The sequence below is a fragment of the Paramormyrops kingsleyae genome, chromosome 8, assembly GCF_048594095.1.
Source record: "Paramormyrops kingsleyae isolate MSU_618 chromosome 8, PKINGS_0.4, whole genome shotgun sequence".
Taxonomy (NCBI): Eukaryota; Metazoa; Chordata; class Actinopteri; order Osteoglossiformes; family Mormyridae; genus Paramormyrops; species Paramormyrops kingsleyae.
In genome coordinates this window covers 7,174,904-7,198,540 of record NC_132804.1, presented here as the reverse complement: position 1 = coordinate 7,198,540, position 23,637 = coordinate 7,174,904, and the positions used below count along the sequence as shown (strand labels likewise).

Below are 23,637 nucleotides of genomic sequence, written 5' to 3'. Positions count from 1 at the left end.
GAACCATGGCCTCAGACTTGGAGGTGCCGATCCTCATCCCAGTGACATTACACTCAGCTGCAAACTGCCCCAGTGCATGTCTGGACAAAGCCAGCAGGACCACATCATCTGCAAAAAGCAAAGATTCAATCCTGCGGTCACCCAAAGGGCAGCCCTGGCAGAATACAACACCCACCAGGAACAAGGCTGACTTACTGCTGGCAATGCGAACCAAACTCTCACTGACTATGGGCTAATGGCTTATAACAGTGGGCCCTGCACCCCATACTCCAGAAGTCCCCCCCCCCCCACAGGACCCCTGGAGGGACACGGTCATATGCAGGCACAGCGTGCACTGTTGGTTTGTTTTTGTTGGGCAAACTCCCATAAACCTCCAGTATCCTTGTGAGGGTAAAGAGCTCGTCTAGCATTCCACAACCAGGATGGAATCCACATTGCTTCTCCTGGGTCAGAGGTTCGACCAATGGCCAGACCCTCCTCTCCATTACCCCAGGATAGATCTTCCCACGGAGACTGAGGAGTATGATCCCCCTAAAGTTACAGGATGAGAGTGCCGTGTTTGTCTGATCAGTTTGCCTTTATAAACCACCTCAATTTGTTTGTATCAGTGACTGTATATCTGATGTGGCTTTTATTAACATGAGGGTACCCCAATGGACAGTACTGCCATCCTTCCCGTTTACTTTGCACAGCCTGAGCTCATGCCATCCTCAAAAGTTCCCTGTTTCGGTGACTATGAGATGTTTCAATGGAGGAAGAGAAGAGCACAGAAGTCTGGTGGAGATTTTTGTTGGTTGGTGTAAGGAGAAACATCTCAGCTCAATCTCAGAATGATAAATGAGGACTTCAGGTGCAGAAGGGAACCTCTGACAGCTGCCACCTTCTCTAAGGAGACTGTAGAAATTGTCCCCATAAATAACGTAGCATCTACATAAATGACAGGCTAGAGTGGCATGACAACAAAGAAAGACTGCAGAAGAAAGTGCAGAAAAGGCTGTTTTCTCAAGGAGACTAATGTCCCTAAGTGTGTGAAGCAGGAGACTGGTAGGCTGAAGACACTTTTAAGCAAAGGTAGCTCTGTAGTAGGACTGAGTTTGCACTGCTTTGAAATGAAGATTGAGGGGTGAATGGTGTGCAAACTGTCTTCCATTATGTATGATGAAGCCCACCCTCTTAGCAGAGAGATGTTTCCATTGAGGAACACTTTAACTCACATGATCATTGCCCTGGGGTATACGACTGAGTGCTTTAGGTGTTCCATTATACCTTCTGCCATTAGCTTATTCAAGGTTGTTGGTCTCTACATCCTTAACTTCTCTCTCTGGCTCGTCGCTGTATCATGCACTTACTCTAAATAGGCTCCTTCCATGATTACTGTTTACAACAGACCTAGCTTCTGCCACTGGCACCGTCCTTAACAATTTGAGGTTGTCTCTAGAGTATGGACTAATTTCCCATAAATCACAGCAGCAGTGTGTGGCTCAGTGGGCTCACTCAGCACCTGTGATCAGAAGGTCACTGCTTCATTGCTGGCCTCAGCATGTCTACAGGTCCTTGAGCAAGACCCTTAACCCCCAGCTCCCTGGTGCTACAACAGGTGGCTGCTCTTCACAGCCAGCTTGCTCTCACCAACAGAGAGCAAATTGGGGTAAGCATAATGAGAATTTCCCCACAGGGATCAACAAAGTACAGTGGTGCCTGTGGTTCACGAACACAATCTGTTCCAGGAAAGTGGTTGAGAACCAATTCGTACGCAAATCAAGGCAATTCTTCCCTTAAGAAAGCATTGAAATTCGATTCATTCGTTCACAAGCCTACCAAATAATATTTTTTAAAATTAATTTTATGGTTTTTATAGTAAAAACTTTTAAGAAAAACACAATATAGTGTGGCGACAGGCGGACCAAGGCATCGTGGGAGCAGAGAGAGACATGGAGACTTGCTTGCCGGTGAAATCATGCTCTTTATTAACAGTCCTTAATTAGGCATGTTTTGGTGATAATAATGGATTACTGACTGTTGTCTAAATATCTATAAAAGGTACCTGCTAATTCTCTTATGTGTTTCTTGTTTTTTTGCCAATAAAGACAGTCTTCAAAGGGAAACACTTTAATGGAATATTGCTTGCATTCATTGACTTATCACATGGATGGAATGTTTGTTACTTGTATACTATTCTGATCTGTTTCTCATGGTTATCCTACATACAGACATTCTACATTTCACATGTCATGTCGTTTACACAGTATTAAGCTGATCCAGCTGCATCATGCAACTACAGCAAGACCCACTTGATTGTTGCTCCTGTCAAAGATGGTGTAGAACTCTCTGATGAAGACGTCACCCAGGATCCAGAGCTGGCTGTTGCCACCATTACTAATGTCAATCATGCATCCATTGCTATTCTATAATGACAAAGTAAAACAAACATTAATAATTCAAACGGTTGACTAGATTGATGATTATGGCTTGTAGTCATGAATATTCTGAGAGGGAGAGACAAGGCAGCAATGGAGAAGTTTATTCTCTAGTGGTAAGTAACATGTCATTGGTGGAATGATATAACAGAAAGAAAGATTATCAGAAGAAAGGCAGGAGGAAACAGATGAACAGTAAATGTTTGCTATGTATAATTTTCTGATCTCTGTTTCTCGTGGTTTTACTTGAAGTGTTAAGCGTTCAATCTCATCTCACAGATTTCTATCTGATAACTCTGTCACTAATGTAGCCTGGTCCTGCTCTCATTACAGTTATATATACAGAGGGAATGGGTATTGTGAAGTGACAGCCGTAAAATCTTCCACTGAGATCTAATAGAGTAAAGCTTAATTCTGGTTGTGCAAATCATACCTGAGAAACATATGCAGAGGGAGGGATACTGAAGGCATATCCGCCAAGGGTAAAGGTCAGGTCAGGCAGGGATCCCACGCTGTTGCAGTTAATGAATGCCTACGGGACAGAATCCATCTTATTTTTTGTTCATGCAGTATTATTTGAAGGTCAAAGTAGTGCAGGCTAAGTTACTTACATCTCCATTTTGGTCCACGGAAGCGCCCAAAGAGCTCAGGAGGTTTTCAATGTCACTGCTTGGTCCCACAATGTAGGAGGTGCCTGTATCCACAATAGCTTGGCAGCCACCAGAGCAAGCAACAGCATTGCCATTGATAGTCACACTGCAAGAGATCAGTTGACCACTGATGAACACATAACAGCCAAATTTGTCCCTTACACTCCTAAAGACATTGTTTCCCAGGAAAATGATATGATTGTCTTTTAGAGGGACAGGGTCATGAGCTGTTTCTGTTGGCACTGGCATTTTGTTTTTATTTCCTCTTGGTCAAAGGTCATCAGTACTTAAATTCCTGGGAAACCTGATAAATTATAGGAAGTTACTTGGGTACAACTTGCATGAAGACTGTGCCCTACCAATTACATTTGGTTGGACTGAATTTTGAATTGCAAGATTTTTCTGTGAGCTGAAAAGTTTACAATTTTAAAGGTCCCCCACACTTAACAAATTGTACATATCATTTCAAATGTTTCAATGGCTTGTAGACATAGAGGATGACTGGGTAACAGCATAGATTAGTGTATAAATTTGCCATAAGAGTAATTTTAGATGGGGGTGTGAATGATCCATGATGTAGCAAAGACAGGTACATTCGTTCCCTTCACTTTTGACACATTACCAATATATACCATATTACCAATTTTTTTATGATATATGAAGATTTGACAACCTGATGCCAAAAGAAGCCGACCAAATACTGACCTGTTCATGCTGATCTGCCAGTAGGATTCAGAAGACAGTGGGATCCAGTAAATGGAACCTGTGAAATATGAAGAGTCGATCCCACCAAAGATCACCACACTGCCATCTGCACTATCACTGAAAAAGAAACGTCATGTTAGGTGACCTGGCTGTATAATTTCCTGCTTATCTGACCAATGATCTGGCCCCACCTGGTCAGGTAGACGGAAAACAGGTCCTGAGAAACCAGCCCCTGGCTCATCATATTATCAAAGACTGGGGTGGCACCAGAAGAAGAAATTGAAGGGAAGGCAAGTCCCAGGATCCCATCGGGTACCATATAGTACATGAAGTCATCCTCTGTCTCACTCAGACCAAAGATCTGGTTGGTAATGGTGATCCCACCAACCTTATTCAATAAAAACAGAACATTAATACTGTGGACCAATAGGTTTTCAATGTAATACTGAGATAAGTGAAGCTCCATGCATGTGGCATTATTGTACAGTTATGACAGCCCGGTTTTAATTGGATCCCTAGGGCCTCGAGTCAAGTTGCGGATGATTGGCTTGTTTTAATCAGTGTCCAAAATGTGAAACTTAGCTGAAGTGCCAATAAACAACAGAAAGACACAACACACTATTCTCCTAAACACGCACTATTTCTGCTAGCTATCTGCACCATGCTAGATGTTTGCATGTATGTTGGAGCGCATCATCAAAAGGGGGTAATGACGTACAAGCTGGGGTGTTGTACAACTCCTGCAAATCTCACCTCAACAGTGTCGTATCCCAGGTATCCTGTCATGCTGCCAGTGCCATACTGAATGGACACAGTCTGGGAGGTGCCCTCGTAGGTGGAGGACTGCTGAGGATTAAATAACGCGTGGTTGGCTAGAGGGAAGATTCAATAGAAGTTGGTGAATGATCAGCACAGAGTTGAGGTCTTCATCTGCAGTTCATGTCTTGAAGAAGGTATTTATATAGAACACTACTATTTTACTCATTGTCGTAGGAGTCTTTAGCAATTCAGAATGAACAACTTGCTGAAACAGTAGAATTTTTGAACTTGAACCAATAATTGTGAATGCTTGTGTCCTCAATTTCTATGCCTCCTGATATACTTGATGCATTACTTGCGTATAATGCAGCTGTCATGCATATTTATACAGAACTACTGTCTTTAGCAGGTTACAAGTACCAAATACAAAGAATGGTGCTCCAAATGCAGCAAAACAGATTTCATTGGTTTGTACGCCGAAATATTCCTGAATTATGGGATGCAGTCTCACTTTTCAGTACTCACTTAACTCCCGGAGGCTACGGGCGCAAGACAGGGAATAACCCCAGGATGGGATGCCAACCCATCGCAGGGGACACACACCATTCATGTCTATGGATAATTTGGTAATTCCAATTCAACTTAGCATGTTTTTGGACTGTGTGGGGTTAACTGGAGTACCCAGAAGAAACCCCAGGATGACACAGGGAGCCATGGTGAAGACTTGAACCCTGGTTTCAGAGGTGTGAGAAGAAAGTGCTAATGACAGCACCACCATACGTCCCCTTAACAAATGCTTGACTCTTCTAGAACTTCATCAAAGTCTTGGCCATACCCAAAATCTCATCTACAACAACAGCAATAGTCTTCACTCACTGCAAGCTTGGCTGGAACAGTAGGTGGAGGGAACCCACAGGTTAGAAGAGCCAGTATCAAATAGGACCGTGAAGGACTGGGCGGGAGTTCCAACAGAGATCACACCATAATATGACAGCTGCATCGGTAGAAGGGTAAAATACAGTTTAGCAGACAGTAAGTTTAATACATGCATTGCAACTTTGCTCATTGAATCATTCATTCTGAGATTGCCAGAAGGGAATCTTAGTTTCACTTACATCAGCATCATTAGTCATAGATTCAGTGCCAACTGCATAGCTGCTGTCAAACTTGGCCATGGGGTTGTAGGGATACTTCTGCCTGAAGACATCCCATTGACCCTTCTCCTGCATTTTTTGCCTCACGGTCTTTCCCTTTATCAGGGGAAACCTGTAGGAACATCAGAGACAGAATCTTCTAGTGCAACCCTAAACCAAACCCTTCATTGACTCAGGCTAGCAAGAAAGCATGGTAAGCAATAGAATGAAGGTCTTACTTGTGCAGGCACTCGGAGAGGGCCACCAGGGCGAACAGCAGAAAGGCTAGCTTCATCATGTCTGTGAATACTTGTCTCCACTCAATGGAAAGCTGTTGGAAAAACTGCAGATCCAGCTTTTATATACAGGCTCTTGGTTTATTCAGTCTAGCTCTTTATCAGTAGGATAAGAAAACAACTGTAAGTGAGACCGTAGGATGTATTACATTGGTTTTTCCTCAAAACAGGTCAAAAGCACTTATCTTGAATATAATATTTATCTAGTGTTTTTGTGACATTGAGAGCAGAATCGTGCCAGAGCGATTAACTGTAAATGACTTACATTTAATAAGTTAGGAAGGTGGATTTGACAGCGTTGCTTTTATCTGGATATATCTTTTGTGCTTTTTTTGCATAATGGATGCTCTAGCTGCATGGGCACTTTATATTCACCATGAGCGTTACTGAGCTTCATACAACAAAGTGTGTTATCTATATAACCTCTCCTACAGTAAATTAAATGGATTAATGAAATAAAGAAATAATACTTTACATTCCCCATTGATTTTAGCACTAGGAAGTGTATTTATTGAGGTTAACAAAACACAAAAATGATGTATAACCTTAGCAGAATTAATGCAACATCACTCATATAGAACTGAGATGACTGGCTTGGTTAGCTTTCCTTAAATAGCTGAAGAGTACATGTTCTGAGAAAGTGCTCACCTATAGACTCTAAGGCAGGGGTCTCGAACTACAGTCCTGGGGGGCCGGAGCCCTGTGTAGCTTAGTTCTTTCCCTGTTCCACCACAAATGATTCAGCTCAAGAGCTGTGTGGTAATTAGCACAAGGAGTTGAACCAGGTGTGTTAAATGAGGGTGAACCAAAAACTGTGTAGGGCTCTGCCCCCCCAGGACTGGAGTTTGAGACCCCTGCTCTAAGGACATGAGACTGTACATCATGTACTTAGTGGTCTCTTTTGTCATTATCAAACTGGAAAATAAATATCACTATGTTAGCTGCTCTCCTTTCCGATTGCAGGCTGATATAGCTGCCATGAAGGACATGTATAGTCTGGTTTGATGCAGCATTATTGTACAGCTTCGTAAATATCCATCTGTCACGTTCGGGATCAGGCGAGCCGGAAAGCAGGCGAATTGCAGCCAGGACTTCAGGTAAACGTGGTTTTATTTGACGAAAGACGGACATCTACGGACAATACAATGACGAGTCTGGGGAAGACTGACTCAGACGAGGACTAAATACAAAAGACGGGCTAGACATAACAGGACACAGATGATCACAATCAGGGCTGAACGCGAGGTAACGAGGTGGGCGTGGCACACATCAGGAGTGGACGGAGAGGGGTGTGACACCATCCATCTTCTAATCACTTATTTTGGTCACAGGGAGTTTCTTAAATTTTTGCCATATATAAAATGGATCTGCATTTTTTCCATTCTTGACTGACAGATGACTAACTGGTGTGCAGAAGTCTCAGCCAAAGTGCCCCTGAACACAAATATCAGGCAGTACATGAGGAAGCCTACAAGGCAGATCTCAAGTCAGTTTTATTCTCAAGTTTACCCACTGAGAATAAACTGTCCCAATGACAGTCTCTGGTCTAAGTACAAAGGTGAAGCTGAGCGCTAATATAAGTAAAAACCAGGGTGAGTATTCTTGTATATTCAGTCTTCAATCTGGAATACCATCCTACAGATCATCCCAGCACTTTATACAGTTCAGGTGGTTTAGCTGTGACATGACGGGGATTTACAGTGTACCTGATACTGTCAATCGCTATCCTCTGCATAGCCAACTACACAGGAAGTAGCTTATTGTACATTGAGTTCATGCTACACATGGAACCTGCAGTCCACTTGTATGGAACTGACCTTCAAAGCAGAGGACTGCAGGTTCTCACAGCTGAACATCCTGTCTTCCCTGATCTTCCAGCCCTTCTTCTTGCTGGAGGATTGTGTCTCACCTGAGGTTCCTGGGACCACAGGTCACTAAGGAAAACCATCACTTCACACTGTGGCCACAAATTCAAACAGGTCGCATGTGGAGAACCAAGTTCCTAGAACCTAGTTCAGTCACTTTGTCTTGTAATGGGTTAAAGAAGAGTCTATATCACGGCAGTGACCTTGTTTTGAAACAGGTCATAGATCATTATTTCAAAGAATACAATAAAGTTCCATTCTAGGAGTAAAAGCTTGACAAATGTTTAATTTTGAGATATGACACAGTGTAAATATCATGAACAATATTTATTTCCCAAGACATGATTACAATGTCCTTCCAAGCAGGTGCAGTTCATTTTGCTGATTTTCAAGTAGCTTTTGTTTTCCACTAAACTATGCTGATATACCGTATCCATGTAATTCTTGTTTTGGAGAGATGATTCTATATTTTTTTTGCTCCTTTGGTGTTGACTGGTCTTTAAATCACAAAGGCAAAATTAGAGAATATATGGAATTAAGCACAACAGATTGAAAAGGATCATTTTTACTGAGTAAAATACCAGGACATATGTTGCTCATCTGTTCTCATCATTTTAATTTGAATGTTGTTTTAATATGTAGTGGGGTGTTTATATTTTGTCTCTATGTTCAGAACTACAATTATGGATCTTAACCAGATTTCAATCTGCTTACCTAAAGACAAAGGGAAAGCTGAATAAAATAATTAAAACACCCTCCCATTGGTCTGAAAAGTTCCAAGTCTCCATGCACACATATTGCACAACTATTTCTTTTGGTGGTTTTCTTTGTCACAAACAATGCAGTTATGCTCCAGAACCAAGAAGCATGTGTTGTGGTGTTGGAAAACAAAGGTCTGACCCAAAGTTGGCAGTTTAAACAATTAACAAGCAAGCAGGTAGTACTGGGGCTTCCACTTTCAGGTTTGGGGGGTAGAATGCCACCTCCACTCGCTGCAGTTTGCACGTTCTCCCCATTTCCTGACATCCCTGTGTGCCTTACTCACTCGCAGTCCAATGGATTACATCTTTACAAAGTAATCCATCTGAAAATGAGGCATATATCCTTTATAACGTTCCATTAGCATGTAGCAAAGCAAAGCGTTAGGGGGTATTGAAACTGACCCATAAGGTAACTGACTGGAATGTAGCTGGATGTGATTTGGCATGCTGCATTCTTACACACACAGCAGTAGGTTGTATGGGACAAAAAACATTTTCCTGTACTATCAGGAATAAAAAAAATATAAAAATCACTTGCATGGGACAAGGAGTCCGAAGCACACAATCAGCGCCTAAGCAATAAGACTCCCATGTTAAACAGAACAGAATGTCTTTGGATTGTGACAACAAGCTTGTGGCTGACAGCGAACATGGAGGAGAAATATGTCAGTTCTCACCCCTCCTGATTTGTCACGTGAGAAGCACATTAAATGGGGCAGACTCACAAGTGACGGAATAATCAGTTCTTACAGAAGAAAAAAAACTTTATAAATGGGGCCATTTTGGCAAACCCTTTCCTTCAACAAATTACCTACGTGTGGTACAGAGGCTCACTCTCCATTGGTTGGGTTTTAGAGTCCTCTCTTGAAGCCCTATAGCTATACCTGTTGCCCCCAGAGCAGCAGGTACAGTATTTTCTTCCCATGTGTTACAAGGCCTAATAAAAAGGAATATGCAATGTGAAAACAAGGCACCCAGCTTACAGGCATGTGCCGCCATTTTAGTATTTATAGTAAGTTTGAAACCCGAAGTAGCTGTCATTGGTGATTCATATAAGTGTGATTCGCTTTCATTTTACAATTTTCAATTCACTTTACAAATCAAGGTGGTATCAAGTCTCTTCACAGTAAGCAGACCATGACAAAAGAAGCAAGAAATTAATATCTTGATAAAATCTCTTTATTAAAAATGATTACATGGCATAATATAAAATGATTCCTGGGTAAAAAAAAATGACAAACAAGCACTCATACAGCCACGGAAAAAATTATGAGACCACAATAAATTTTTTAGTTTCACTTGTTTCTCAATTTATGGGTTTGCACCTGTGTAAAATATAAATTTTTTTGCAAACTCCAACCTGGCTCTTCTCTGTTTCTCATTGAAGGGCTTCTTCCTTGCTTTATGGGACTACAGTCCTGCTTCTACGAGCCTGTTATGAACTTGTCCTAGCAGTGCACTTCACACCATTTAATGTTTCGTATTCTTTTTCCAGGTCACTTGAGGTCATCCTCGAATACATGAGGCACTGTTGGATAAGTTGACGGTCATCTCTGGCATTAGAAAGTCGCTTCCACCCTTTACCTGGCTGGTTTTTAGTCATTCCCAGTGTCTCTTGCTTCACATTGTTGTTGTGTACTGCGATCTTAGAAAGCCTAGAAGCAACCTGCCTCACAGTTTAGCCTTTGGCCAGCAGAACCAGGATTTAACAATGCTGATATTTGAAAAATATAGTGGTCTCATTTTTTTTCCCAGAGCTGTATGTACAAGATGTACAGGATATTATTTCAGCATAACATGTATACCTTTTTATACCATGGTAAACATATGTATGCCTCTGTATTCATAGAATGGCTGTGTACTTACCAAATGGTTTGGCACTATCTTAGGAAGACCTGTCCCTCCATGACAAAGGATAAGCATGTTCACCTGGGAGCCTAAATGAGACAAAACAGACAGTTATTCATATGATGAAGATAACAGAACACAGGTAACCTGAAAAAAGCCCTGTAATTCATCTAATAAAGTCATCCTGAGATCAGGGGGATTCCTCTAGTGAGGTTAACATAGGGAAATCTCTGTGACAAGGTTAGAATAAGAACTAATCTTAAGTCAGAATGACAAGGTTACTGTGATGCTTAGAGCAAGGATGTATCTACTGAAGTCTGTGCGACTGGGTCAGAAATTCCTATGGAAAAATATGTTTAGCTGGAATTGCCAAATATCTATAAAAATTTCCTTTGCCTTCCTAGCAGGGCATAATTCCATCTCTCAGACACCACTTACTTGACTGAGAGGTCATCTCTAAATGAATAAATCCAAATTACCAATGGCTTGCGTTTCCCTGAAAAGCCATGACCTGAATACCAGGCGTAACTATGAACTTATTACAAGCACACATCATTATCATTTGATAAACACCCCTGATTACGCTTCTGCAGAATGAGGTCAGAATATAAGCATACGGGGATTAAAAGCAAGTAAAAATCACACTGACTTGTTAATCATTAAGCCTGACATACTATCAGCGTTCTGCGCAGGCAGTGAAACATTGATGGACTCCATCATCTACCCTATACGTCAATATTACCGGACACTGCCAAACATTATCACCTAACACCTAGAGGCCTTTCCAACTGCGTTACCTGTGGACCAGCAGAAAACTGACAGCATAAACGTGCTTCTTCTTTTACCTGAAGCCGATATACCCAGTACCTGCACTGCTCTGGGCTCCCTCAAGGCAGGAGAAAGCAGAAGAGTCTGGTGAGGGATGCTAGTCTCGAAGGTTCTCAACAAATCCACTTGCATCACACTGTAAAACCCTATAGCTGTGCCCAGGCTGCATCTAATTATAGTTATGCCGTACTTCTAATAAACAGCAGCCATGAGAAGTCAGTATATCGTATCTGTCGAATCGGGGTCCACTAGCACGGTAGCTATACTGTGTAGGGCATTGTCTTCCCAATTGTCCTGTGGGGGGGTGGGTGCACTAGCATTCTAGCAATATATGTGTAGCTGGCTCTACCATATGATGAATTGTTTGTTTTTTTTTTTGGGGGGGGGGGGGGGGGGGGCGTTGGAGGTTGCAGGCCACCCAGCCAAAGCCAGAGATGAAAATTCCTTGAGCTGAAACAACTATAAGTTTGTCATTAAAAAACAAACAAAAAAAAAGTTGAATTCCAGAAGAAGGGGGTGACAAGGCTTGGCTTTTAGCACAACTCCCTCTTTCCAGAATGTTGTCTATGTAGGAGATGAATGCTGAATAAATGCCTCTGGACTCTCCCTGAGTGTCTCCTGGGCCATCCGAGCCCCAGATGAAATCAAAGGGAGGTTGCAGCCCTGGAATTTGCTTCCTCCGGTTTTAAAATGGAGGGTGGGGGGTCAAATTGGGACAGAGAACAACGCAGCAGGTGCTCCGTGTCAGGCACTGCATTGACCCGAACACGACAGGGACTTGGAGGCGAAGCAATTGTTGGACCAACAGCACCGGTCCAACCTAGTGCATCTTCCAGAAGCCCCTCCCTGTCACAGGTCACACAGCCGGGAAACACCCCCACATCCGTCAGAACATGGAGACCTCGAAACGGGGACAGGGTAGGCGGTGCTCCTAGGGCTGCTCTCTCCCACGCTCGGGGTTTCCTCTCCTTCCTGGGCTGCAAAGATGGGCCTTTCGCTTTCCCTCGGAAACAATGCCGCCGCCGCAACACAACAAAAGGTCTCAACATAGAGGTCTTCAATTCACTTCCGAGGCAGAAACAAATTTTGTTTTTTCTTCAAAAGAAACACAATTTATTGAGACTGAAACCAACCGAGAGTGTGCGAAAGCACACCGTGTCAACAGCCACTCCTCAGAGGTATGCAGAAGGTGATTCCTTAACCTTTTCCCAGAAATCGGGCGTACACAGCACAAAGCAAAAAGGTCATTTTTTTTTTCCACTTAACACATGGGAATTGGCACCACAAACGAAGTTACAGAACTTTTAGCTGTCCCCCCAAGGGGAATGTGCCAACAGTAAAACGGAGAACCCCTCTTTCCAACCATGGGGAGAGGCTTCCTGGTGACTCCGCTGTGAGCCGACTGGACGTCCCAGATGAAGTGGCGGCAATCCTTACGAGAAGCTGAAGAGTGCTTTGCATGAGGAATACATATATCCCTTAACACAACAGAGTTCGGTTACAGACAACTCCGAAACCCACTTTAACATCAGTACATCACAAAATTTTGAACAGCATCGTATCCCCTACTGACAAATGTAAACACCGAAAGCAACAAACAGCCCTAGATTATATATGTATTTTTTTAAGCATACAATTTCTTCTGGATATTATAAAAGGCATCACCATTGCCACAGATGGAGACCCACACAATGGGCTGATCTGCCACTTGATCGCGTATTTCATTGCAGTTTGGGGTCTGAGGACATGTTCAGTCTTCCCCTCCAAAAATTGACCAGCCCCCCTCATTATCACAAATTGCATGGTCCGTGCAAAGAAGCCAAATGAACCTGGGGCAACAGTATCATACATAACACATATTGTTTATGTGACTGCTGATCTGATACACAGTAAACAAAATTATATACATATATACACACGCACAAGTACCACTGTGAGGGAATTGAGAATTTTGTTTGCGCACAGATACGGCCATAACAAAAATACTTAAAATTCATTATTATGCAGATGAGGCTGCACTTTTTTAACCTTCACTGGAGGTTACATTTACAGGAATTTGAAATTAAGGTTCTTGGACACCAGGTGGCACATAATCAGAAGACGGAGACAAACTGGATGATGAGATTACTACAGCTCTCTCAGATCTGAAATCTTCCAGTGCTTGCCTGTGAATCAGGGAAATGCATGTATCCTTCGGAAGGGCTGATGGGTCTGAGTTTTTATTGTGTGCCAGCTTTAAACACATTAAATACAAATTTTAGCAAAATAATAGTGAACTACTCACCCTTATGGGTAATGCTATTGTCCACGTGCCTGACAACAAACTGAGCACTGGAAGACAAAACTTGCAGAGTCCTCAGCCCTCCTAAGGCAGGACAAGATGCCCTTTAACTGTTACTACAGTCTTACTACAACGCACAGTCAAGACAAAGTTGTGTGAGTAGCAAGTATGTAAAGAACATGTTTTGCAGCAAAAATAAGTGGGTTTTCCAAGCGACCTTTCATTCGCAACATATGAGCCGTGGGATTAACTCAAAACACTTGTATGGGATAGTGCCACCTAGTTGCAGAGCTGCCAACTGCAGGACAGAAACCTCCTGACTCATATGGAATTTGTTTGCCTTAAAATGTTGGTATTTCAGTTATCATAAAGTATATTTCATGCTTGCTGCCATATTTCTGGGGAAACACGTTTCATACACGTATTTAGGCAGAAAATTTAAATAGTAAAGTGGATTACGAATGACAGGTAAATGGAAAACCAGTACACACACAGGAAACTTCACATCCCTGGTCTCTACAGAACCATCATTTACAAAAACAATCAATTTGATTCATTCCATAAACATTTTCCGTTTTCAAGGTGTAGAACTGAGGATCACAACCATTCACTGAATTCTCAATCAGAAGGCTGTGCCATATACCTGCCCTTGGTGGTCTGTGGTTATCACAAGCCGGGGGTCTATCAAGTCAATCAAAATAGAGATTGGCTACTCAGAGTTACATCTGAAAACCCTTTTAATCCCTAAACAATTTTAATGACTCCCCAAAACCTGACTCATGCAAAAATTGATGAACAAACCTTAAAACTGAAGGTAATTTGACATGAAATTTTACACTGCACTGTGCATCAGATAAGGGAATCATCCTAGCAAAAAAATATATAAAACATTAAAAAAAAAAAAAAATTCACTTTGCTCTTACACTTACTTCACTCAGGTGCTGTGTCTGGAACCTGCTCTTTTGTGTTATAGAACACATGAGGAGGAGTGTATAGTCGCGCATTCATTCGTGGACAGCGATGGCCTATGGCCATGACAATGACAGGAGAACCAGCACGTACAGCCTTATGGGACAGAATGGCTAGTCTACAGGAAAAACGGAGTAACCTATGCATTTTGGGAGAGACAATCATTACGATAACTAAGACCTCCTAATAAGATGTACTTGTATAAAAATAAAAAAATCCTGTAATGAATGTGCAATATTACAATTTCTCTCTGGCTCATTACATCTATGTCAGTCTATGTTTCTAGCCATATTAATGCTTGAACATCAAATTTAAGAACCTGTAAAGGGCAGTTATAACAAAGACTTTCAGCATCATAACTGTTCAGCTTAAACAGACATGCAGAAACAGGCCTGCGACTATACACTTGCTTTCCACTAACTCCTGTGATGACTATTCGCTTTTTTGGAATATACCAAACTGCAGGGTTTTACATTTAAGTGACACTGACTTCTTTGAAACGTCTAAAAAGGTTTCTGGATGTAATTGCTATTATCCATTTCAAATGCCTTGATTGGACAGTAATGGAAGCCGACTTGCTATTACTCTTAAACCAGTAATTTAACGAATGAACGTCTCGGAAAAATGATACTATAACCCAAAATGCACAGAAGAGTGCATGCAGTGCTGTGATAGAGGACAAGGCTCCCCCCCCCCTTCTCCCCAGTTTCAGGATGACCCTCGGACAATGATCATGACCAGGTAGTCCTCCTCCGTTTTGGCCAGAGCTTTGGCTGAGGAATCCAGGAACTGCTGAGAGAAATCGCAGGGAGGGAAGGCATGAAGAACACCCGCGTTGTCCTTGTCGCGGCTGCCGCCCACGGGCAGGCTGATGACTCCGGCTGCTTGCTTCTGCTTGAGGTACGAGACCAGGTTGCGCAGGGGCCGCTGAGTAGAGGCAGCCCGGTCTGGCGATGAGCCGTCCTCCGAGCCGCCCGGGACTGCCAGCAGGACGGAGTGGCCACCCGGACCGGCCGCCCGGATGCGTCGGGACACCTCATCGAGCTTGGGCTGGTCCAGGCGGAGACGCTGTGTGATCTTCAGCTGGGCCACCTGACTGCCCGTGGCACTGTCGAGGAGAAGGCTGGTGGCCACGCCCAGGTCCCCGTCGAGGAGGTGCATGCTGGATGGGAAGCTGCTGTTCTTCAGCAGGAGCATGCCCTGCCAGGCCAAAGTCAGCTTTCCTCCAGCCTCCTGCTTTGCCTGTTGTCCCCCCCTGGAGGAGCCTTGCTCCACCCTCTCTTCCTTCTTAGCTGGGCTCTTGTTGGTGCCGCTGACTTTGCGCTTGGCTCCAGATGATCCGGCAGGTGTGGCTGAAGACGCCTCTGTGGGACGCTGGGTTTTCGGCCTCTTTTCCACAGGTTCACGCTCCTCTCTGGCTGGTGAAAGTCTGTCGGGGCGCAGGGGGCGCTCTGAGTCGCTATAGCGGCCCCCGTCTCGGCTGCTCCCCTCGGGGCTCTGCTCGGCAGAAGGGGCCCGTCGCCGTCGCGCACGCTCACCGCCGTCTGGGGAGTGCTCCAGACGTCGACTGTCCTCTTGGAGGCGCCGCTTGCGGGCGGCGTCACGGCTCTGCAGCTCACGCTCCAGATGCTCCAGGGACTCGAGGGCTGCCACCCGCACACGCTCACGGGCAGCTGGGCCTGGCCACTCAGCAGCAGAATACAGCTCTCGCTCCCTGAAGTGCAGTGGCGGCGGGGTCCTCTCTCTGACTCTCAGAGCCTCTGGACCAGCACGGTGGAGGAAGGACTCTGCTACAAGGTCATAGTGCGGCAGAGGCAGCGGCTGCAGGAACTGCTGCTGGTAACGGTGCTCAGTGTCAGCAAAGTCTACCCTAAGGCGCCGGTCTGGGCCCCCAAGGGGGAAGCCGCGCATGTGGGTGCAGGCGGCTTGAGCGGCATCCAGGCTCTCGTACTGAATATAAGCCCACGTGTCCCCCTTTCTGTAGTCAATAGTCCTGATGGTGCCGAAACGGTCAAACTCCCTGGCCAATGCAGCCAGGGGAACCCAGGGCCCGAGGCCGCCAACCCACAGCCTGGTGGTGGGCGTGGCCTTGCCGTAGCCAATCTTGATGGGGTTGCGGCCCACCACCTTGCCAGCCATGCTGATCTTGGCCCGGTGTGCCATGTCCAGATTCTCGAACTTCAGGAAGCCATACGTGCTGCTTTGCCCCCTGGTGGGCCGTTTGATGTCCACCTCAGTTATCACTCCAAACCGGTCAAACGCTCTCCTCAGATCACTCTCAGTCACAGAGGTGTCCAGATTGCCTAGGAACAGCGTCCTGTTGGCCCTCTGGTCATCTTCAGGAGCAATGAGGTCCTCCTCCCTGTACGCCGCCCGCTCAGTCATGTATGCAGGGCGTGCCCTGGCTTCATAGAAAACAAACTCCCTTTCTCTTTCCAGGTCTCTGGGCAGAGGTGGTGGTGGAGGTGGGGGTAGGCGACCCAGTGCTAGCTGCTGCAGCCTATAGTCTCTGTATCCAAGCCCGGTGGGGGATAACGGTCTCTGGGTGTGCAAATGCCTGTGTGCAGAAAGAGGGACGTATGTGTCTTTTTCGATGGGAGATCGACTTCTCCTGCGGTTCAGGAGCACAGCTTCGATCTTCAGAGGGCGGTCATACAGCACGAGTCTCCCGCGGGCATGCTTGGCCGCCCTAGCGTCCTCGGGTCTCCGGAAATTGACGAACGCGACCCTCTCGTCATTTATCCGGCTGATCTTCACACTGACGTCCCCGAATTTCTTGAACTCGTGGAAGAGGCCATCCTCGATCTCCTCGTCGCTCAGCTGCGAGCCCAGTTCGCTTATTTTGAGGGTTTTGTACTCACTTTCCGTGCTGGCGAGTGGAGGCCGCGGCTCCCCGCGCGAACTGCTCCTGGCGGCACTGGGATCCAGCGCGAGGCTGGTGTGGTTCCTGCCGCTCGAGCTAGCAGCTCCGTTGCTGCCGACCCGACTGGAACCGTGTCCGTCGAAATCGCGGCCCTCCCTCTTTTCGGCGATTAAGCTCCTTCTTGCCGAACTCCCCTCGCCTTTAGCCGCACTGTTCTCGCCATTGCCGCCGCCCGAAACCGAATGAGTCCCCATTTTCTTACTGGTCGGGTGGCTTCCTCCTCTGTCTCGGGTATCGTCCGACGTCCGCGAGCGCTTCTTCACGGGCGACCGCTCTTTGCTTTTCATTTTTACAGTCGTAATCCCACTTTGGAAAAGTAAAGAACTCAATACTTTAACATTCGCATAAATTAACTTTTGACTGCCGTTGCACGAATTACTTAAGTTATTTTTTCCCCACTCAATATCCCTATCTCACACAGTAACAGCATCCGCCATTTTGAAGCGGTACATGAATAATCCCACCCTCCGTTTGTTACTGGTCAACAGTAGTGGCGTCGGGAATGCCTCGCTCCATGATTGGTCACACCATGTGTCACTCAATACTCCGACTCGTCTCCATGGGAAAGTCTGAAGGTGACGAGTTCATTTGGCCGGAGAAGTACCCGCCATTTTGGCTCAAAGTCCCCCCAGGGTTGTTGTGGTAGTGTTTGTTAGCATTGCTGTACATTGGATTCGATGCAATGAAAGAGTCAAACGGAAACATCAATAATCGCCATTGGCAAGTTTCAGCTGAACTCCTGCCTTAAAATCTACGGACTGTGTTCTTGGCCCTTAACTGAAATACTCAGTTTCGCTTCATGTAGTGTACAAATAATTGCCCCATATTGTTCGTTGATCTTTATAATATTATTGTACCAATGTGACAAAGTATAATGGTTCTGGCCAGTAAATTTAAAAATTATAAACAGATTTCAAAATAACGTTTCATTGATAATATTTAAATAAATAAGCGGAGGCATTTTTCCTTAACATTTATTTGTTTCTTCTTAAATTGATAATGGACCTGTAGCACGGTACTGTAACGTACCTATCTTGTGTACTTACGTAACACTACTGAAATAACTGTGAAGTAGCAGCAGGAGAATAACGCCGAGTACCAATACCGTAAAACCAAATGCACAAAAAAAAAACGTCAGATCGAAATGGATTTCATTAAATTTAAATAATACAAGGTTTGTTAACGTTAGGTGTTTTCGGCGAGTCTCTGGGAGGGGGAAGCGAGTGACATCATACGATAAAGATACTTTACTATAATCTGTGTGTGCTGAACAAGATAGTGGCACAATAGCTAGGCGTGGCTTTCCCCTGCTGTAATCAGTCATTTATCCAGATCTGGCATTTATAATTCATTTAACTTAAAAACTGCACCTGAATAAAGACAGATACAGTAGCGCGATAAAGCTGTCGATTGCAAGGTTTATTTAGGGATCCTTCCTACTACACGAGGCACAACTGCAGGAAGCCGACATCGCACACTTCGCAGGCTGTGTTAACCCCCCCTGGCTGACGCAGGAACAGAACTGGTTAGACCTTTTAGTGCATTTGATACACGCTAACTGCTGACACCGATTAATGCAGAACGTGCATTCTGAACATGGAGTAATTCCACCGCCATTGGCTGCAGATGCAAATCAGTCACGCTTAATAGTATGACAGAAAACAGGTCTTCAAAAGTCAATCGTATTTTCCAAGTTATAGGTTTTAGTTTTACAGTGATAAAGATATTGAAATAAAAGATTACCGCCATCTTGTGGACATTTAGTCTCATGGCCAATGAACAGTAAAAATTCAATGCATTTTAAAAAAATATTGATTTCACAAGACATTAAATGTACAGATAATTTTGAAAACAGAGAATATGAGTTTCTGCTTTCTTTTTAGGGTTTTAAATGGAAAATATATATAGTTTACTTTTCTGAATTGCAGGGGGAAATTGCTGGGTAACGGTGGAGTTTGATATTGCTTTTGATGCGTTAAATGAGTTTCTGAATGCAGCTTTAGATAGCATTTATTCATTAATATTAAAAACGTGTGTGCCAGATACAGGCATTCAATGCAGTTATGTGAGGCATCGCTGTCCGTTTATGTCCTTCAGAGCTCATTATCCACCTCTAGAGCACCTGGGTAGCCGTAGCTAAAGATTTATTATAATAATTATGTGCTGTGTTATGCTGATGTTCACCTCGATGTACTGGACCCTCGCCGCGTGACCGTTGGATGCCCAGCTGAGCATTTGTTTGATACACTGCTTAAATGATAAATTTAATGTATAAATGAAGCTGAAATTAAATGAGAGTTTGACCTTGACTTCCCAAATAACTTTGTTTATGGGAAGTTTTCAGGAAAGTCCTCAGGATTTTGTCATATAGGAAGTAACAAGGAATTGATTGCATATATATTGATTTTTTATTTTATTTTATTTTAAATTAGCTGATACTTCTGTGACCTTTTCAGTTTACACTGATAGTTTGCTGGAGCCATTCAGGTTCTACAGAAAAGACACTCTTTTGAACTAGGAGCTTTACAGTTCTATGTCCCTTATTTATGTTAGTTTGCACAGACCAGTGGCCTGTACTACAAAGTGGGGTTACTGGCTTATCGGGGTAACTTGTTGGATTTACGGTACCGCAGTTTAATTGGACTTCGTATTCACTCACTTACATTTTTCCCAGACTACCTTAAATCTGAGAAGTTACCCCACTTTGTAGTACCGGCTCCAGTTGTTAATATGCATTAACACATATGATAAAATATAATAACTCATAGCTTTATGTGGTATCCATCCATCACCATAACTGCTTAATCTCAACTAGGGTCACCAGAACCTATCCCAGGAACAATGGGCACAGACAGGAACCAACCCTGGGCAATTGCCAACACACCACACTCACACCATTACAGCCAACTTAGAGTCACCGACCAACCTATCATGCACACTTTTGGACTGTCTGAGGACACCAGAGCCCCAAAAGAAACCTACACCAACACAGGGAGAGCATACAAGCTCCACACAGAAAGGACCTACACCCAACCCCAGGACCAAACCCAGGACCTTCTTGCTGTGAGGCAGCAGTACTAACCACTGCACCACTGTGCCACCCTTATGTGTCATGAAATATATTTCTTGGTATATGGTGGCTCTGTTGGTATGATTGTAGCCTCATGGTTAGTGGGTTCAGGATAAGGATCCAGTCCCTTCTCGCCCTGCTGGCACATTCCCCCTGTGTTTGTGGGTCTCCCTTGGTTTCCTCCCATAGTTAAGTGAGTCAGTGTTGTTGCCCATGGTGTGTGTGTGTGTGTGTAATGCAAATGAGTGGTATTCCATCCAAGGTGTCACATGGCCTGTATTTCCTAGAACAGACTTTAGGCTCACCTCAGATCTGTAAAGTATAAATGGTTGTGGAAGATGGGTGCATGTATCATCATGTTAAAGGGTAACACTGAGACTGGAGCTTATCCCAGGAGGCTCAGGACATGGTGCATAACTCTATCTCTGTCCTTGGAGATGCCCAACAATCAATTGTTACCGGAGAGATATGGTCCAGCAATGCTGTACATGACCTTCCACTAGCTAAAACAAAGCTTTCTTGAAAAGCCCACCTTATATCGCATTACCCCAGTTCCAAGGGCATAGATTTGTGTATAGACAGTAGGGACACGTCCCTAACAATATCGTGGGAGGCCCATGTTGAAAGCAAACCTATGGCTTTGCCCAGTAATAACCTCATTCCAAGTGGGGAACAGATTTCATGCTCCAACATTTTTGTTAAAAATAGACAGGAACCTGAATTAAGCAAACACACCTTAGTCAAGCAAATCCTGTCATAAGCAGGCAGCACACATCATGCACTTTACAAAATTCTGGGTTAAAAACAAGCTAACCTAGGGTAACTGGCATCCCGGCGCTAGGTGGATATTGGTCAGACCAAACTGCGGGTTATGTTTACCCTGACCTTTGGGTTATGCAATTTAACCATGACGCTATTCAACTCTTTGTTAAATTTACCATGGGTACTGGGTTGTTCGTTTATGTCTTCTATTGTTATTAAAACATATTAACACCACCTGTAAAGGATATGTATCATTATGAATCACTTTAACTTGACAAATAGTAAACCTGGCATCATATGTTTGAATTTTCATCCTGTGCCTCATGTCCCATGATAGGGTAGTAAGATGCACCATGAGCTTGAGCTGTTGATCTGCGAAAAACAGACAGATGGATGATGGATCGATATTTGAACCATGATCCTGATATTATCAGTAATTTCTGAGCTTATAAGAAGATGATCACAGGTTTTAATGGGACATTAATCAGTTGTAATTACAAGGTATCGTCTGCTAGCTGTAGGATCATTTGAAGGAAACTGATTAGGTATCAGATTTCAGCAACTGAATAGTGCATTTTGTAGTCCCTGTCTGTAGCCCTCATCTTTTAGAGTGATGGCAGGATGTTTGGTTCAGCATGGGACATGCATGGCCACACATGCATGCATGCAAACAAGCAAGTGAATCCAATGCAGGAGAGGATGACTGAAGGTGGACGTGGGACTGACGTGACTTCTACTATTACTAATCCCATAATGGAAAGGACAGTCAGTCCACTCTTTGACAGTGTCAAGCCAGGTTTTATGTTGTAGGTTTTATGTTTTATGTTATGGTCTTGGCCAGAGAGTCAAGGGAGTTAACATGGGCAAACCATGCAAGTTTGTGCCATCTCACAGTAGCCAAAATGGTAACTGACACCTGGAGAGAGAGTGACCAACAGACAAGGGCGTAACTTTGGCTGGAACATTGGGGGGGGGGGGGGGGGGAGGGGGGGGTCGACGTCTCCACCCATTACAGAGGAAACATGATTATTGGGGGGGTTATATTGGCTGGATCTGATTATTGGGGGGGGGGGGGGGGTCATGACCCCCCTAACCCCCCTGGAAATTACACCCATGCCAACAGATACCTGGAGAGAGAGTGACTGATATCTGGAGGGAGACTGACAAATAGACACCTAGAGAGAGAGCAAGTGATGTAAACTTGGAGAGAGAGCGACTGAGACCTGGAGAGAGAGGGAGCGACTGAGACCTGGAGAGTGATACCTGATGGGCTATAGGCACCTAGAGAGAGAGGTTTTGATACCTAAAGAACTAGCATCACCTGGAGAAAGCACTGCCAAAGTCTGAAGGAGAATTACTGGGAATTTGGAAACTACTGACAATTAGGGGTTTACAGACACATGGAGAGCTGCTTGCGTTTGGGGAGCAGTTTATGCTAAAGCTGCTTTCACCCAGGGATAAAGTACTGGTTTCCATCCACTAGGGAGGACATCTGGAGCAAGCTCAGTTTCCTGCCAAATTACTTGTTCCCTTCTCACAGTTGGCATGGCAACGACCCTCTTGCAGTCAGGCGGTCGAGCAGAGCATGGTCCGCCACCCGCCCGACTGTCGCTTGCGTTCATCAGGCCCCCATCTGTGTCCCTTGTGCATGGCGGCTAGCGAGAAGGTTAAAAAAAAAACATGGTCAAGTTTTTCAATGAAGGTGTTTATTCCCAAGGTTGCCTGATGACAGCAAGTCCGATCAATCAGAGTACAATTTAAAGAGATCAATGGAGAGCAAAGGGGGGCGGAGAGACCGAGGCTGGACTGATTTATGGCAGCTACACTGGCGGACGGGCTGACCGGCCCTCCCTTTCGTATCCAGCGGACAGGTATGAAGGATTACTGAGATGCGGCTTTTTGCACCAACTTTGCTGCATTTAATTGGTGACCAGCAGATGTCTCTATCTCAGTCACGGTGATGCATTACTGAAGCACGGTGAGAGCTCCCACAGTGAGAAACAGGAACGTCAGCCCTGTGTCACATGTGGGAGGTGGCAATGCAGAGCCATCCATCTGCAGGAAGGAACCCGATTCCTCCATCCATCCATCCATCCAATTGGCTATTGCGTACAGGGGCAGTGTGTGGATCATTGGGCTAAAACTCTCTGTCTGTCATCAGAAGGTCACTGGTTCAAGCCTGGCTTCAGTAGAATAGTTATGACTATGGGCTCTTGAGCAAGGTCCTTAACCGCCAGCTCTATGGGCACCACTGCAGGTGGCTGTCCTATTGCTGCCAAGTTTGCTCTCACCTACATGTGTGTCATAGAGAGCAAGATGGGGCAGGTGAGAAGGGAATTTCTTCAGGTGGGATCAATGAAATGTTGTCAT

At 44.5% G+C, this 23,637-nt stretch overlaps 2 protein-coding genes across 2 annotated transcripts; both read right to left on the bottom strand.

Moving 5' to 3' along the window:
• Positions 1 to 1,922: 1,922 nt before the first annotated feature.
• On the bottom strand, positions 1,923 to 7,859 carry LOC111855046 (pepsin A-like). Its single transcript, XM_023833650.2, has 10 exons — positions 7,778 to 7,859; positions 5,904 to 6,007; positions 5,647 to 5,797; positions 5,408 to 5,525; positions 4,526 to 4,644; positions 3,964 to 4,160; positions 3,773 to 3,889; positions 3,029 to 3,173; positions 2,851 to 2,949; positions 1,923 to 2,405 (listed from the first exon to the last, which is right to left on the bottom strand). Exons 1-10 carry the CDS (start codon positions 7,814 to 7,816, stop codon positions 2,268 to 2,270), a joined length of 1,227 nt encoding a protein of 408 aa, XP_023689418.2. The 5' UTR covers positions 7,817 to 7,859; the 3' UTR covers positions 1,923 to 2,267.
• A 4,487-nt stretch (positions 7,860 to 12,346) lies between these two features.
• LOC111855045 (RNA-binding protein 15-like) lies at positions 12,347 to 17,882 on the bottom strand. Its single transcript, XM_023833648.2, has one exon. The coding sequence runs from the start codon at positions 17,720 to 17,722 to the stop codon at positions 15,221 to 15,223; it is 2,502 nt and encodes an 833-aa protein (XP_023689416.1). The 5' UTR covers positions 17,723 to 17,882; the 3' UTR covers positions 12,347 to 15,220.
• Positions 17,883 to 23,637: the final 5,755 nt, after the last annotated feature.

What these genes read in the sequence shown, in the direction of transcription:
- LOC111855046 (XM_023833650.2), bottom strand. Translation starts at nt 7,816, where the DNA reads ATGTTCAGCTGTGAGAACCTGCAGTCCTCTGCTTTGAAG. An exon ending in TGCAGTCCTCTGCTTTGAAG is followed by an intron (nt 6,008 to 7,777) that starts GTCAGTTCCATA and finishes CTGGATCTGCAG; the next exon opens with TTTTTCCAACAGCTTTCCAT. An exon ending in CCGTGGACCAAAATGGAGAT is followed by an intron (nt 2,950 to 3,028) that starts GTAAGTAACTTA and finishes TCTGTCCCGTAG; the next exon opens with GCATTCATTAACTGCAACAG.
- LOC111855045 (XM_023833648.2), bottom strand. Translation starts at nt 17,722, where the DNA reads ATGAAAAGCAAAGAGCGGTCGCCCGTGAAGAAGCGCTCGCGGACGTCG.